The sequence below is a fragment of the Medicago truncatula genome, chromosome 3 (genome assembly GCF_003473485.1).
Source record: "Medicago truncatula cultivar Jemalong A17 chromosome 3, MtrunA17r5.0-ANR, whole genome shotgun sequence".
Taxonomy (NCBI): domain Eukaryota; kingdom Viridiplantae; phylum Streptophyta; class Magnoliopsida; order Fabales; family Fabaceae; genus Medicago; species Medicago truncatula.
Window position 1 is genome coordinate 34636308 of NC_053044.1, and position 15976 is coordinate 34652283.

Here is a 15976-nt window from a genome sequence, read left to right on the forward strand (position 1 = left end):
TAAATTAACAACTTAAAAGACTGATTTGAAATTTAAAAACTTAACCAAAATAGGTATCGCTAAAACAAAAATTAAATACATTAAGAAACAAATTATTACTTCATTCTATCTATATTATACAAGAGACAAATAAGTGAACAAAAGTTGATATATTTAATATATATCGGCTTTTATTGATCTATGTGTCTTTTATTAAAGAGAAGTGATATTTGTACAATCATTTTTTGACAACTTTTGAAACAATCATCTCTCTAATACTCACATGTGTTTTTATTCTCTATTTTTTTCTTTCTCTCTCCATCGTTATTGTCCAATCACAAAAAAGGAAAGTGATTTTCACCAAAATATTAATCGTAGAAATATCACTCATCTTTATTAAAAGGATATGAGGAAGTACTATAATACTAATAAGTTGACCATAGAAAATTAAATTAAATTTACCAAAAAAACCAAGGAAAAAAAAAAGAGAAAAAGAAAACATAATAAAAGAGTAAAAAAGGGGAAGAAAAACAAACAAAAGGAAAATCATCATCAAATCAAATTCAACAAAATTGGAACAACCTGTCTCTGCTTCAACACACACCCACGCGCCTTCTTCCACCTTGTACGTTCAATTTCATCTCTGATTCGTTCATACATTCATTGCTTAATTATTATTTTTGTTTGAATTCGCTTATCATATATCAATTGCTTCTGTTATCCAATTCGATAATCATAATTCATAATCTTGTTACCTCCATGAAACTGTTGAAATTTTATTGCATTTATACTTGTTTTCAAAATTTTGATGATTTCTAGTTTCAAATCAATCATTGTGTTCATTTGCTGATACAATTTTCTTATCATTTGAAATTTTAACATTGGAGGTTTAGTGCATGTTTGAAATCGCGGTGAGTTTCACAAAATTACAGTGTCGGTGTGTGTGATTTTATTGTAGTTTTTGCTAAAATCACATAAGCACGCCATGATTTTATCAAGTTCTCCCCAAATTCAAACATTTACATAAAAATATTGGGTTTAAGATAAAGGGATTGATGTTTAGAATCTGAAAAGAAAGTTTGTTATGAAACTTCGAGTATAATATCTACAACCTATCACAAAAGCTTCATGTTAGAGATTCTATTCAAACATTTTCTAAGAAGCAAACATCGTTCATGCAAACGTGATACTTTTTTTTAACTGAGAACCATGTTTGCTCATGTAAAAGCAAGTTTGGGGAGCTTTTCAAAGGCCATCTATGTTTGATTTTGTGCAATCTGTATTGAATTTGGACAATCCTCATAGAAAAGTTGGAGGAACGGGTAGAGACATTAATTTTTCATGTTAAGACTCCTAATATTAAGTGTTTAAAAACTTGAATGGATGGTTTCATGTCAATCCCTCTTTTTTTTTTTTTATCTTCAAATAAGAATAATATCCCTCTCTTCCCCTACGTACCAAACTCATTCATCCAAATATACTCTTAATTTCTTATGTTGCGGCCTTTGGTGAAATTGGTATTCCTAACTACAAAGAATTTGAAAGAATTATATATTTGACTTCTAATAATTTTTATGTCAATGCTGCTGCAGGTAGGTATATACTGCAACTCTATCAATTTGCTTTGGACTCTTCTGATTTTCTGAACCCTTTTTCGAAGTAAACGTTGTCGACATTCAATTTGGTCATTGATGTGGCCCATATGTCTGCTATTCAACAAGATTCTTAAGACGGAAGATGAAAGAGAATTAAAAGGAGAAAATTTGAGTACGATAGAATCATACCTGTTTCAGCATTCATCATGTAACACAGATTCCCATCCTCCGTCGTTACGGCGTTCACTTTTCAATGAAGTAGGTGCATGTGATTAATGGCTGAAATTTTATTCTGCAAAGCGTAAATATTTTGCATTCATTATACATACTGTTAGTTAAGTTCTTCCTGATCATGCGTGTAGGTACCACTAATAAACCAAATATATACATGGGATTGTGGCCTTGCTTGTGTAGAAATGGTTCTGAAAACTATCGGTGTCAACAACTTTGATATTGAAGCACTGGCTGAACTATGCCGCACAAATAGGTCTTTTCACTTTATGAAAGTCTAGATATTTTCGTTACTATGTTATATGGCATCCTTTAAGAATTGTTATACTCCATTTGATGTATGTCAAATGCAACTACGAAAGAAGTATAGTTCATACATATTTAATAGGTTAAGAATGTTAAAGTTCCTGTAGTAGGCACTACGCACACCAACAACCATGTGTGGGACTCACTGTGAGTTCCACTCAAAGTTGTGAGAGTATACACTGCAAGACCATGGCTATGCAACTACATTGTTAGTCCTCTTCTCCTTTCCTCTCACTGGTGTCTTAATTTAATTGAAACTATTGAGAAAATCTTAAAATGTTAGTTAGGTGACAGGGTTTCTTATTTAACTTTACATTACATTTTGGACCACGGTATCATCAAATTTTCTGGCCTAAATACATGGATTTTCCATGTGTGTGAGTAATATAGTAATATTACAGATAATCAGCCTTCCACCTTCCACTTTAGTTTATTTAGCCCATAACTGTCACTGGCATTATGCATCTCTTTCTCACCTTATCACCTTAAGATGATCATCTTATCTTGCTTTATGTGTTTTAACATATCGTATATCTATATCATTACTTTATAATACAATTATTGTTTTTAATATTATGTGATACATTGTTTTGGTAAAGGTTTATCAAGAACCAACTATCCGAAGAGCTTGAGTTATTAAGTTAAGGCAGTTGTATACTTGAGTGATTTTGTTACATATCTCACACCTCTCATAGAAAGGCTCTTTGATTCGGGCTAGAATTGTCGATAATGCACAGGCCTCTATACTGTGCTCTAGTTCAACATGAAAGGCTTCAATATCATGTGATAAATTAACTTTTCACCACTCATAAAGGCTTTGCTATCCTGTCATAAAATAACTCTCCTAAAAGTTTAAGCTTTTGGGTGTTTGTATGTAGATATCCCTAGTGTTTTAGGCTCCCTACTTGACAAGTGATACTAAAGCGAATGGTCGTGTTTGAATGTAGATATCCATGGTGTTTTTGGCTCCCTACTCGACAAGTGATATTAAAGCGAATCGTCGAGTTTGCACAAGTTTGAAGAGAGCATCAATGGCCCAGTTTGGAGGAGATCTGGCTCTTGGGTGTGGGCTTCGCTCTTGGTGACAACGTTGAATGCATCAAAGGCTTCTACTTTACAATGTGTTTGTGTGCAATACTCACACTTGAGAGGGAGATAGCTAGGAAGCCCAGTTTGAGTTATAGGTGAGTATAGGAATCCTGCACTGGAAATAATGGACAAAGTAAGGACTTTATAAGAGGAAAAGATCCATAGACCTACTTTCTTATGGTTTAGAGTTGAGATGTGGTGTTAGAACTATTATTGGTTCCTTGCTCAATTCATTCGACTTAGATTTCCTTTTTTTTTTTTGTGTTCCCCTAACCCAGTGGGTTTTATGTTAGTTGGAAAGTACCTAAACCAACCATAAAATGACAAAATCCTTGTTATCGCTGGTAAAAGTTCAGAAACCAACTTAAAGTTGGTCATCATATATTGATAGTATGTAAATAGGAAATTGAAAGTATAGGAATTAACACAGTCTGGTTCTGCACATGATTTTTGTCTTTGCTTCCACTGTCCAGGATTTTAGTTAAAAAGCAAAGTGCAAACAGATGGTTCAAAGCAGGAGAGAAATAGGAGAATAAACAAATTCTTTGTTAATTTTAACGGTTGTTAACTTTTTTGGGTTATGTCGTCAAGTGCCAACAACAGTGTTTAATTTTCTGTTGGTCTGAATCTAATTATGATAAAACATATGGTGTAATTTGATCCATGTAGCCGACTCCACTTAGTGGGATAAGGCTCGGTTGTTGTTGTTGTTAGGAACCCGAATTAAAATGAAGAGGAAATTGTATTATTAATTGGAAAATAAAGGAAAATGTATTACAAGAGATCTCTCTTGCAACCCCGGAGCAATGCTCCTCAGAAGAATGAATCCTTCTGTCCAGCTCAAAGCTGAAAATTAACCCAAAAGAGTAACTAATTCCTTTTTTTCCCTCTCATGTGTATTTTCTCTCCATCTCTCCAACTAACTTGCCAACTCGGCACTTCCCTCTCCAATTTGGCTTTTATGATCATGAGTCCTATCAGCTGTTGTCTGAATCAAATACTAAAACAGATTAATATCATGTACACCCCCTCACCCCAAAATATCAAGATGAATATCATAATTCTCTATGAAAATATATGATGGACTTCTGACTTCTTCTCTCACTGTTGACTACTGTCTTGCAGCATTTGGACGGTTGACTTGGCGTATTTGTTACAGAGATTTTCTGTTACTTTTTCCTACTTCACAGTGACAGTTGGTGCAAACCCAAACTATTGTGGTGAATCCTTTTACAAGGTGGTTACAAGCTCTTTAATGTTTGAGTGACACCCGATTTTTTCTTAAAGGGTTAATTTCTGGTGATTGCAAATTTAACTTGACGATATTTTGATGCCTCGAAATTATTATATGATTAAATTGATGTAATAATCTTTCAAGTAGCAAATTGATGTTCCAAAGATGTTCTGAGCACCAAATGGAAGTTTATTCTAATTCATTATGTTTTTGCACTGTGCACACTCATGTCTATATATTGAACAAATTGAAGATATGAGTATTTGAAATGTGGGTCAGAAATATAATCTTTTAAGAATGTATCAAAGAGAACATTTGGCACATGTTTAGGTGATTCACCAGTTTTAAAAGAAAAATGACTTTGTTTTTACCCAAAATGTATCTTTGCTTGGTTGTAGGTCTTATTAATAATCATTGTCGGTGATGGGGACTTGGGTATTATGGGGTGCCCAAGTCTCACATTGAAGTAGTATGGGATTTTTCGGTGGAGTATTTAAGTGGTTTGGTTCTTCCCCCTTAAAAAGGGAGGGTTTTCCAAGTGCTTTGATACTTATCAATTAGTATCGTAGCTGGTTGTCAGTCCCTCAGAAAGGGCTACTTACGGAGGGACTGACCATAAAGGCTGGATAAAACTTCGTAGAGTGCAGCCGCCGAAACTTCGGCTCTCAGGGAAGGTGCTATATAGGTAGTCCCACATCAAGCAGTATGAGATGCTTGGTGAAGTATTTTGGTGGACTGGTTCTTCTCCCCTTGATAACTACCTTTTACGGGAGGGTTTCCCAACTAATCAGTTGATTGGAAAGGATATCAATTTATAGGTTATGATATGTTGGTTTTATGCTTTTTACATTTGATATTGGTTTGTTGGAGATTCGAAAAGAACTTCTCCGTAGAGATCTTTCTTCAGTACTCATCCGGTGCTGTGTATCTATTACTCTAGGTTGATAAGATTTTGTTTTAATATTGTGAAGGAGGAATTGCCTAATGATCTAGAAAGAGTGGATATGCTGTTTCAGGATGCGGTGGAGGCTGGAATTGATATACAGGTATGCTTCACCTTTTTTATTGAATCCCCCAGGTATAATTCTAAGAAGTTATTAGATTGTCACTTTTTGAAACCCAAGAATTCAATTTCTAAGAAAGAACGCCTTTATTAAGAAATGTGAAAGAATAGGAGAGAAATCTCTCCTCCAACGGTTTCTCCTTCACAATAGAGTTACTACTTTATTCACCATGTTTACAATACTCAATGACGATCAACTCTACATTGCAATCTCCTATTTATACAAATAACTATAACAACCTCAACCAACCAACTAACTAACAACCCTATAACAATCCCAACTAACAAACTAACTTCTATAAGACTGTAACAACTCTTAACTACTTTAACTACTCTAATTAACCACTATTCTATTCCTAACAGTCACTATTGGAGAAGAAAAAGAAAATGTCATACGTTGAGTATGATGGATTAGGAATTAGACAGCTTTTAAAATGGTGTTCTCTGGCAAATTTATTTGGATTGGAAGAAACTGGCTTGCAGAACTTTACCATTATTTCTCATTTCTTCTTTCTGCGACATTTTCTTTGCTTATGACTTTGTTGCTTCTGTATAAATCGTCAACAAACGTTTCCATCTTTTTACAGTGCAGGTCAATTAGTGAAAAAGAGATTTCCTTTCTCATATTGTCGGGAAAATATATAGCCATTGCTTTAGTTGATCAGAATAAATTAAGGTAGAGCTTTCTTATAATTCCTTCTGTACTTTAGTTGTGAGCAGTTCTATCTACTACTGAAAAGGTTTTGTTTCAGTTATGTTCGGCAAGATGTTCATATCCCTGGCGCCTTGAGCGATGACTCTGAATACACAGGTGAGCATTCATATTTTTGCCTCAACTTATTTGTATACACTTCGTATGCATTCTTTAAATGAAAGTTATTATGTTACAGTTATGCTATATAAGTATCTATTCCTTTTGATTTATTTAGTTAACGCACCCAGTGTGCATGTACTGAATGACTTGATATAACGAGTTTAGACAAATATATCAATAAATTATTATAATTTATTTTTCAATCTAGGCAATGTGGGGGGGATCGAGTTTTGGTTACTCTTAAATGAGGTCTCAAATTTAAGTCTTGAGGATGGAAAAAATAGATGTTAGTAGAGTATTTCTTCTTTTAGTGGCTTGACTTGGATTAGTTTGATTCCGGTGTAACTTTCAAATACCAAGTATCTAAGACCATAAAGGGTATACAATATACATCAATCAGTAGTATTCATTCTAACATTTTGAAATTTATCAATTGATTAAGTCAATTACCGAGTATAAATATTCTATTGACAGGTCACTATGTGTTGATATGTGGCTTTGATGCTGGAGCAGATATGTTTGAAATTAGAGATCCTGCTAGCTCTAGGTATCTTCTTTTCCCTCTTTCCACTAACTGTGTGATATCTTATATTATTTAAGGAATGAATTGTGCATTAATTTTTTACCCTTATTATTAAAATCACTCGAGTGAGACCAATGTTTGATGAGAATTTCCGAATATGCTTCAGTGAGTGAACGCGCACAATAGAATCATATTTATATACAAAAAATATATAATTTTCGAACAGAGTAATTAAGCTAACTCAATTTCCTAAGATACAATGAATCTTATGATGCATGAACCTTGGAGAGAGCTACAGTAGTTGAGATATTCAATTTCTAACAATCACCCTTGTTGAAGTTATGGAGCTTTGGATAAAGAGAAGAGAGAAAGACTAAAGACAACAATATGACTATAGTATAATTGGCAATTTGATTATATTTTTAGTCTTTACCTAAAATATGACTAATTTTAGTCTTTGTCTGCTCTTTATCTAAAAAAACCTCATAACTTCAACATGGTATCGAAGTCTATCTGGGATTTGTTTGCCTACTCACGAATGTCCTGTTATGCAAACATCACGCCCAAGATGTTCAACCCTGGATGTGAGGGGATGATAGCAGTATCACATTAGATAGTGATATCTTTTTAACAATGGTTCTAACTTCTAAGTGGGGAGTAACCCGCACCCTATGAGCAAGCCTCCACACCCTATGAGCAAGCCTTTGGTATTGATTTAGGCCCAAAAATAAATTATATTCCCCCCTAAAGCTAGATCATAGAGATTAAACGCATCCGACTTGCATCCCATATAAGAAATCTGTCCCCAATGAGCTTTGGTAAGCAAACTGACCATTGATCACTTGAGTTTATACTGGTTGTGGTAATATCCCTTAAGCAATCTTCTCATGAACCAAATAATAATTGTTAAGAGTCTCACATTGGATGAGAGATGGCTTGAACAAGTGCTATAAGTGGGGGTAGTCCTTACCACACAAGCCGGTTGTGTAAGGTTGAATTAGGCCCAACTCAGATTATAAGATGGTATCAGAGCCTCCTCCAAGATCCGTTGGGCCACTTGCTATTAGGTTTCCGTTATCGGGTCACTCACCATTTATATACATGCACCAAGCCCAATAGTGTTGGGCATGAAGGGGTGTGTCATGAATCTTGTTGTGAAAGTGACTCAAAATTGGAGGTTGGAAAGCTGTCAAAATCGGAGTACGATTTGAGAAATCGGAGCACGATTTTTAGAGCAGAATTGGCACTTCCCATTCGTAAAATATCGGAGCATGATCTGGCAAAATTGGAGCACAATTTCGCGCAGAAGCATAAAAATAAAACATTTTTATGGGCCTTATTTTGTTACAATTTATGAGGGATGCTTTTACTATAAATATAGACTTTGTATCAGATGTAAACCTCGAGATAGAGGGGGCTGAAAACAAGGGTTTAGAAATCAACAAGAAAACTAGGGTTTGTATAGAGTTTGCTCTTGGCAACAAACACCAGGGTTGGGGTTGATTCACCTTGGGAAACACTATTAGGATTGAGTCTCTTGGTCACGGGAAAAGATTGGGACTTTGGGTAGAATTAGGCGGGTGACTTATTCTTGTAACCCTGATATCTCTTTTGTAAAGTTACTCATTGTTATAGTGGAACGGAGGGCTGCTCTCTCCCCCAGACTAGGTCAGTTTTGGGCTGAACTGGGTAAACAAATTCTCATGTGTTCTCTCTTCTTTTCTCTCGCTGTTTTTCTACTCTTACTTGTGTTTATAACTTCCATACACTTTGTTTTGGTTGCTTGATTATTACTTGCTCCACACATCAAGTATTTATTGGTGTGATTTTTCATCGAATTCACAACAAATCTCACATTGGATGAGAGATGGCTTGGGCAAGTGTTTATAAGTGGGGGAAGTCCTCAGTCCTCACCTCACAGGCCGTTTTGTAAGGTTGAGTTAGGCCCAACCCATATTCTAAGAACAATCAATCTCTATATGTTTGGTTCATTCATGGAAAGCTGGATGCAATTCAAAAAGTTCCAATGTCACAAAATTTTAACTACTTTGAGTCATTACAACCATGTGTTCACCTGTAGTAAGAGTCATAGCCAAGTATTCTGCTTCAACACTTGACTTCAGAAATGCATTTTGTTTCTTTCTTTTCCATGAAATGGGATTTCCTCCAAAGGGAACACAGTGGCCTGAGGCAGATATATCCTACTAGAAGGAGATCTAACCTACTCTACAATAGTATAGACGACAATATCATTATGGCCTTTGTTATTATTATACAATAATCTTCAATGATCCTGCAATGAATCTAAAAAAATTGTCAACTTTATTTGAATGGTCAACTCGAGGAGAATTAAGGAATTGGCTTACCACATTGACAACAAAAGAAATGTCTAGTTTGGTTAGTTAGATAATTTAGCATTCCCATTAATATTTTATATCTGCTTGGATATGAGAAAAAAATCTCCTTGGTGACTCGGGAAGAAGCTTAACACTTAAATCGATCATGCGAGTATATATTGATTTACAGTTTAGCTTTCTGGTTTCACAGAAATATCAAAAACGTACTTTCTTTGAGAGATAGAAATTATAAACTTTGACTAAGCAACTTCAATCCCAAGAAAGTGTCTCAATCAAATGACCAAGTTTTTTGTTTCATAGTGACAAAATATATGCTCTTTTAAATGCTGAATCTCATTATTATCACCTCCTGCTATGATATCATCCACATAAGTCACAAGATAGATACACAAATCAGTTGATTACTTGAAAAATACCGTGCAATCCACTTCACTTATAATGATTCTAAATTTTTGAAAGACTCGGATGAACCGCCCAAACCGTCTTCAGAGATGATTTTTATGACAATATTATATTCCTAAGTTTTCAAAAGAGACCTAATTCCCCTCGAGCAACAAACCCTGGGGGTTGATATATATATATATATATATATATATATATATATATATATATATATATATATGGGGGCTGCTAACTTGCATCCACCTAAAAACACTAAGGTGCAAGTTAGCAAGTTGCACCCACTTGTATTTTACTAAAAAACCACTATCTACTATTTTAAACTAGTATTAACTAAAGGATAGTTTTGTAAATTTGTTTCTGCTCATTTATTTAACAAACAACAACAAAGGTTGTTACAAATCCCATGTTTTACTCTTTTTTGCTTTTTTTTTTTGTTGATGTTACACGTTTTTCCAATTTTCTTTTTCTAGGGAACGTTTTTACTACAGGCCTTTTTGTTATTTTTTTGTTTCTGGGAACATTTAATTTCAATGCATTGCAAGCGTAATAACGTTCCTCCTTTTGTTCTGAGCATGTATCGAAATTAATTGGAAGTAATTGAACCCTCACGTAAATTCCGCCATAAAACTAGGAGAAACAGTTATGTCCTTAGAGCATCCACAATGGAGACCCTCAATTTGAAGGTCTTAAACGGGTCCCACCTGTACACATAACTTTTTTATTATTTTTTAATAAGGTACTCATTCACTCCAATAGAGACCTTATGGCAAAAAGCCTAAATGGGTCACACAACTAACTCTTCATCATTTACATTCCACCACTAACATATTATTTTAATAAAAAAAGTGTGTGGGGACCACTAAAAGATGGGGTCTTAAGTTAGACCCTGGGTCTTAGAAGACCCCCAAATTTTTTTCCCACAATGGGAGTACCTATTAGGTACTAGGTCTTAAATGGTGAAGACCTCACCATTGTGGATGCTCTAAGTTGCTTACAAAATTATCCTTCCATTTAAAATAAATATTAATAGAGACTAAAGGGTGTTTCAGTAAAATACAAGTGGGTGTAGCTTGCTAACTTGCACCTTAGTGTTTTTAGGTGGGTGCAAGTTAGCATCCCCCTATATCTATATATATATGTATATCCTTGCAAGTTTCCATGCAAAAGCACATATTTTATGTCTAGTTGATGTAAAGCTCATTGATTCATAGTTTCAATGGATAGACAATCTCGGATTAGAAAGAAAAAAATGTATGTATCTATGTAGTACTTACTAAAATTGAGTGCAACCTTTGGCCATAAGATGAGTCTTGAGACCATCCACTATAACTTTAGGTAGTGAAGACCTGTCCCACTGAATTTCTGTTTGGAGGTAAAGGAATAAGTGTCAATACATTTGAACCATTTGCAAGGGTCGTGAAATGAGGAGTTTTGTGGGAGATGAATGAGAAAAAGGAAGGCTTGCCAGTAATTTAGACTTTTACACCATATTCCAACATCCAAGATCCAAATGGAAGATATTGAGATAATCAAACTGAGGAATCACCGTATTGAAGTATCGAGGATGAGACAATACTAAATAGAGCAGCCTTGGTCATCCTTTTCCTCAACATCCATCCCCTTATGTCTTGTCTGTTTAAAATTGCAGCATTGTGGATAATTACCACGACCACCCTTTCCACGTCTTCGTCCTCGCCTTGCACAATCCGAATGTGTTAAAAATAGTAACAGAGCCTATTTGAGAGTCTGACTTGAGAGATTCTTTAGTCAAAAGAACAATAAATGATAAATCAGCTCCATAGTAGTAACACTAGAGTTCGCTAGAACTTCATTTCTAACATTTCAAAATCCCCATGTAAACCATGAAGAATAAAACCCTTGTACATTTTATCTAGTTTATCCAGTACCTTTTGAGTGCTCTCAGTTATAATCATCTTCACTTGCTGAATGTTAGACTGAGGTTTGTTCAGATAGGTATTAAATCACACGATCATGTATTTGTAGTGTTGCTAAATGATGAAACAGAGACGTGAATATTGATAGGATAAACACACTTACCCTTCTTCCAAATCTCTTAACAAGATTAATAGGTGCGGTAGTGAGAACTAGAAGCAATGGATCAATAGATTTCTTAATCAAGGATGGTAACTGATAATCAATTTTTTCCCATTCTTCCTTAATGAATCGTCAACTTTTTACTTGGATTCTGGAATGATCATAAAGTCTCTAGCTAAGAAGCCTGGCTTTAACAACTGAGCACTAGTCCAATCAATTCTTACCATTAAGATTTTTAGAGAAATTGATGGGGTCCTTCAAAAAGCAAAACTGCAAAAGAGATGTGATCTGTTTGACTTGTTGATCCCTCCCTACAGATGACCTCATGCGAAAGAAAATAAGACAAGACCGAAATTTTCTTAAAGAAATGCATATCACTAGGGGAACCTAGACCCATTACTCATACCAGATATCAATTGTAATTTGAGACTCATAACAGGCTCCAGAGAGGCCGACAAGTAGTTTTGTGGTGGTGTGATTGAATTCTGGCAATTTGTAGCTTTTCTCGGCTGCTTGGCTATAATATGAGTCGAACAAACAATAATTCATGATATAAAATTTGAAACTTTACAGTTTAGACTTTAGAGAACCTCAAAATAAAAAATCGACAAACGAGTTTCTAATGAAATTACCAATAATACAGTTCAGGTGTAGGTGTTACAATTCATTATTCACGCCAACATAAATTTCTGGATGTAGTGCTGTGCTAGATTTTCTTATCTGAATGCTCACTTATCATTGTTTATGAACTTTTTCATAAAGGATTTTGTAAATATTCTTAAACATTTGTGCAACAAATGCATATTGGTTCGAGCTACGTACTATATTACATGGTACATTCATAATAGCTAAAGTTCCTTTTTACCATGTCTGAATTTTCTAATATATCAAAGGATAACAAAACCATTGACATTAATCAATTTTATTTATGCATTTAATTTCTCTAAACAATTTTCTGTGTATGGAATATATATTGCATATTGTTTGAGTGAATAAACCTTTTCCTAGTTCTTTTTTTTTTCTGATTTTAATTCCCTGAAATTTGTCAGGAAACGTAAAAGGATATCTTCAAAGACTTTAGAAGAAGCTCGCAAAGCCTTTGGTACTGATGAGGATATTCTCTTGGTAAGTTAATGCATAATATACCTAAAGCCATCTCCATGGTTTTAGTCCTATGTTCCTATTTCTTATTCTACTCAATTAATAACTTCATACTGTTATATGAAATGATTATTTTTCTTTGCATTGCTAATCAGATATCTTTGGAGAAAAGCAAGAATGGTCAGCAACCTTCTCTGCAACTTCCCATCAATTCCAATACTGATTCTTGATTCTCTTTCCCTATTTTTCTTATATACCATGTTCCTTGTGTATTTTAGTTACTATACATATCTTCCTTGTGTATTTCATTACTCAAAATTGTATAGTAGTGATCAATTCATTGTAATTTGTAATCTTATGTAAACTATTTATTATTTTATCCAACAAACATGTTGGTCAGAAAGCTGTGATGTCACATTGTATTGTATTGTATTGGGAACTCAATTCCATTGCCCTACTACTCTACTTGGACAGCAAATGTTGTATTATTTTGCATGAAGTTAATAAAAAGTTAATTACATTCTAATTTCTATTTTGTGACAGATTTTCACATTCTCTTACTCTCTTATAATGTGGCATGGATATTACAAGCAACCATCTTCATTTTCTACTATACATTTCTTTTGTTCGGCAGTCATTGCCTTGTAATTCTGAGCAAATTTATTGTGGTCACTGACATTAGATGAATATACTGTTTCTTTTTTGTTTTTGAGGAAGATGAATATAGTGTATCTAAGCAGATGAACATGATTGTATTAATGCTATTCTATCACAGAGAAAGACAAGATTGGTTCTGATAATATTGTCTACTCAATAAATGCATGTGATATATAGTCATTTATTCATTCATGACCTGTTTTACATTAAAAATTATTGAATGCATCCTCTCTCATTTTGCTTCTGTTGATGGGCTACACTTAATTCTTCAATACCGAGTTCACTCTAAATGCATGAATGCATGTATTATATTGTATTATACACTAGTATTATATTTAACACTTATGTGACTCCCACATGCAAGATATGAATAGATAAGTGGAATGCAAGCCTGGTTTTGGGGCTTTTCGCCATTTGGAATGGGTTTTAATATTATTATTTCCTGATATCTGGATCTAGTTGCTGTGATACTCATTAAATAAAAATTAATGTAAACATGCAGTAGTAATTTTATGAGCAAGCACCAAGACCGGTTGCATCATATGGTAAAAGATAAGATATTTGGGTCATGATAACCAATGTCTTTGGGTACTTAAGACTGGTTGTAACAGAAATTTTTTAATAGAAAATAACACTTTTCAAACGTTTGAGGAGTTGACTGTATAAAGTTTCAATATCGTATTACTACATTTGTTTCTTTGACCTATGTTTCGGGGACCGGTATCCTTAATCAGTCCCGAGAGTGTCGATTAGCATTTCTTAAGATATTTTTTAATTTAATCAAGGATCCTAAATTTAATCGATGAATGCAAGTGTTAATCTTTTTAGAGAAAGTTTTATCATCTGGTGCTTATTCGACGTGGTGGATTAATCATTGCAGTTGCACGTGCATGATGTATGACTCACGCAAACACAAAAAAATGAGCAAGCAAGCGTGGGTAAGATTGAATAATTCTATTTATGGTGGCCGTGTCATTACCGTGTTTTCCTCAAACAATTGTTTCCAATATTGCTGTGATTTTTGTTGTTTTTGTCGGTGAATGACGGTGGTGGAAACATTGGTGATGGAATATGGAAAAGAAAGAGTTGTGTTATTTGAACATCCATATATGTGATAACTTCTGTGACTATCAAAATTTTACAAAGGAAATTAGGTATTGGTACAAAAATCAAAACAATAAGGAGGAAAAATAAAAAGATAATGTGAGTATAAGAGAAAAAATTGTCACAAAAATTATAAAAAATAATTGTTTGTATATCATTCTCGAAGAGAAATGAGTTTGGTCAAAACGGTGAAAGATTCTATTTTGTTTGTGAAAATGGAACTCCACTTTTCAAAGAATCTTCTAAAACAGAGTTCCCCGACACACCGTCTCTCTCCCGCAGAACAATAAGACATGTTCCTCGTTAACTAGATTGGATTATTAATGTAGTACCTTCGTTTCATAATTGTTAGATATTTTTTTATCGTTCCATAAAATAAAGATAATTTGTTATTTTAAAAAATAAATTAAGATAAATTTACTTTTCATAAAAATTGCTATTGCAACTTATTTATGAATGATCGACTTGTTTTTATTATATCTATTTTATTCGGTCTTGTAATTTATTTTATTTCCTTCTTCAAGACTCTTTAAATTTGTTTTAGTAGGGGTACTGAGATGGGAAAAAAGGTTCATCAAGTTATGTGTGATGTATTAAGTGTGATAAGAGATTTGACTGTTCGTAGTTTATGTATAATGCATACTCTATTGTTAGGAAAATTATGGTGGAGATTGAAAAAAGATAGAGGTTTGTGGTTTAAAATGCGAAAACATAAATATGCATAAAATTATGGTTATTATTGTGTTAAGCAAGCGTACAATGAATTGATGTGGAACATTCAAAGCAAAACTTCTTCTTTTTATGAACTCACCTAGAGTAAGTTGGTTTGTTGAAGGTATCTCTATTCACATAGAGACTAGTGAATAGTAGGCTATTCACATAGAGATATTATTTCACCCGTATCATAATATTAGTCGTTTAAGGTTTGTGCACGATTATTAAAAAATGATTAATTGTGCTGATTTCGATAGTAAAATTAATAACATTTACTAAAACACTCCTATTATTTGAATAGTTAAGTTAGATGAAATTCAATAAATAATGGTATAATAGTGAAAAAAATAATAAATACTGCATTTGTATTGTAAAGTGAGAATTATTTTGAGAAAAAGAAAAAATGTTAAAAAGACAATAATTGTGAGATGGAAGGAGTACATTCTATATCAAGTCTTTGGGTATGATTAGATTGTTATTTTGGGTTGGTTGAGTATTAGTAGTGCTTATATAAACGTTGCTTCTTGTCATACCCGTCAATTTTGTGGTAAATGTGACTTATAAGTTATAATTTTGTGCTGAAGGGCTCTCTTCTCTCATTCGAGATGCTGAGGAGCGAGACATTATTTCAGGGGTCCGAGTTTGTCGGGGAGCTCCATATGTTTCTCATCTTCTATTTGCGGACGATTGTTTTCTTTTTTTCAAAGCTGAAGAGAGTCAGGCCCATGTTATGAAGTCTACTCTTACGGTGT

At 33.9% G+C, this 15976-nt stretch overlaps 1 protein-coding gene across 1 annotated transcript; it reads left to right on the plus strand.

Annotated features, from left to right (window-relative positions):
* Positions 1-491: 491 nt before the first annotated feature.
* LOC11409737 (guanylyl cyclase 1) lies at positions 492-13267 on the plus strand. Its single transcript, XM_003600761.4, has 10 exons — positions 492-604; positions 1572-1832; positions 1937-2061; positions 4326-4437; positions 5406-5480; positions 6085-6173; positions 6250-6308; positions 6786-6858; positions 12698-12773; positions 12905-13267. The coding sequence occupies exons 2-10, from the start codon at positions 1671-1673 to the stop codon at positions 12977-12979; spliced, it is 846 nt and encodes a 281-aa protein (XP_003600809.2). The 5' UTR covers positions 492-604; positions 1572-1670; the 3' UTR covers positions 12980-13267.
* The last annotated feature ends 2709 nt before the right edge of the window (positions 13268-15976 follow it).

What these genes read in the sequence shown, in the direction of transcription:
- LOC11409737 (XM_003600761.4), top strand. Translation starts at nt 1,671, where the DNA reads ATGTGGCCCATATGTCTGCTATTCAACAAGATTCTTAAGACGGAAGAT. An exon ending in GTGGTGAATCCTTTTACAAG is followed by an intron (nt 4,438 to 5,405) that starts GTGGTTACAAGC and finishes AATATTGTGAAG; the next exon opens with GAGGAATTGCCTAATGATCT. An exon ending in AGAGATCCTGCTAGCTCTAG is followed by an intron (nt 6,859 to 12,697) that starts GTATCTTCTTTT and finishes GAAATTTGTCAG; the next exon opens with GAAACGTAAAAGGATATCTT.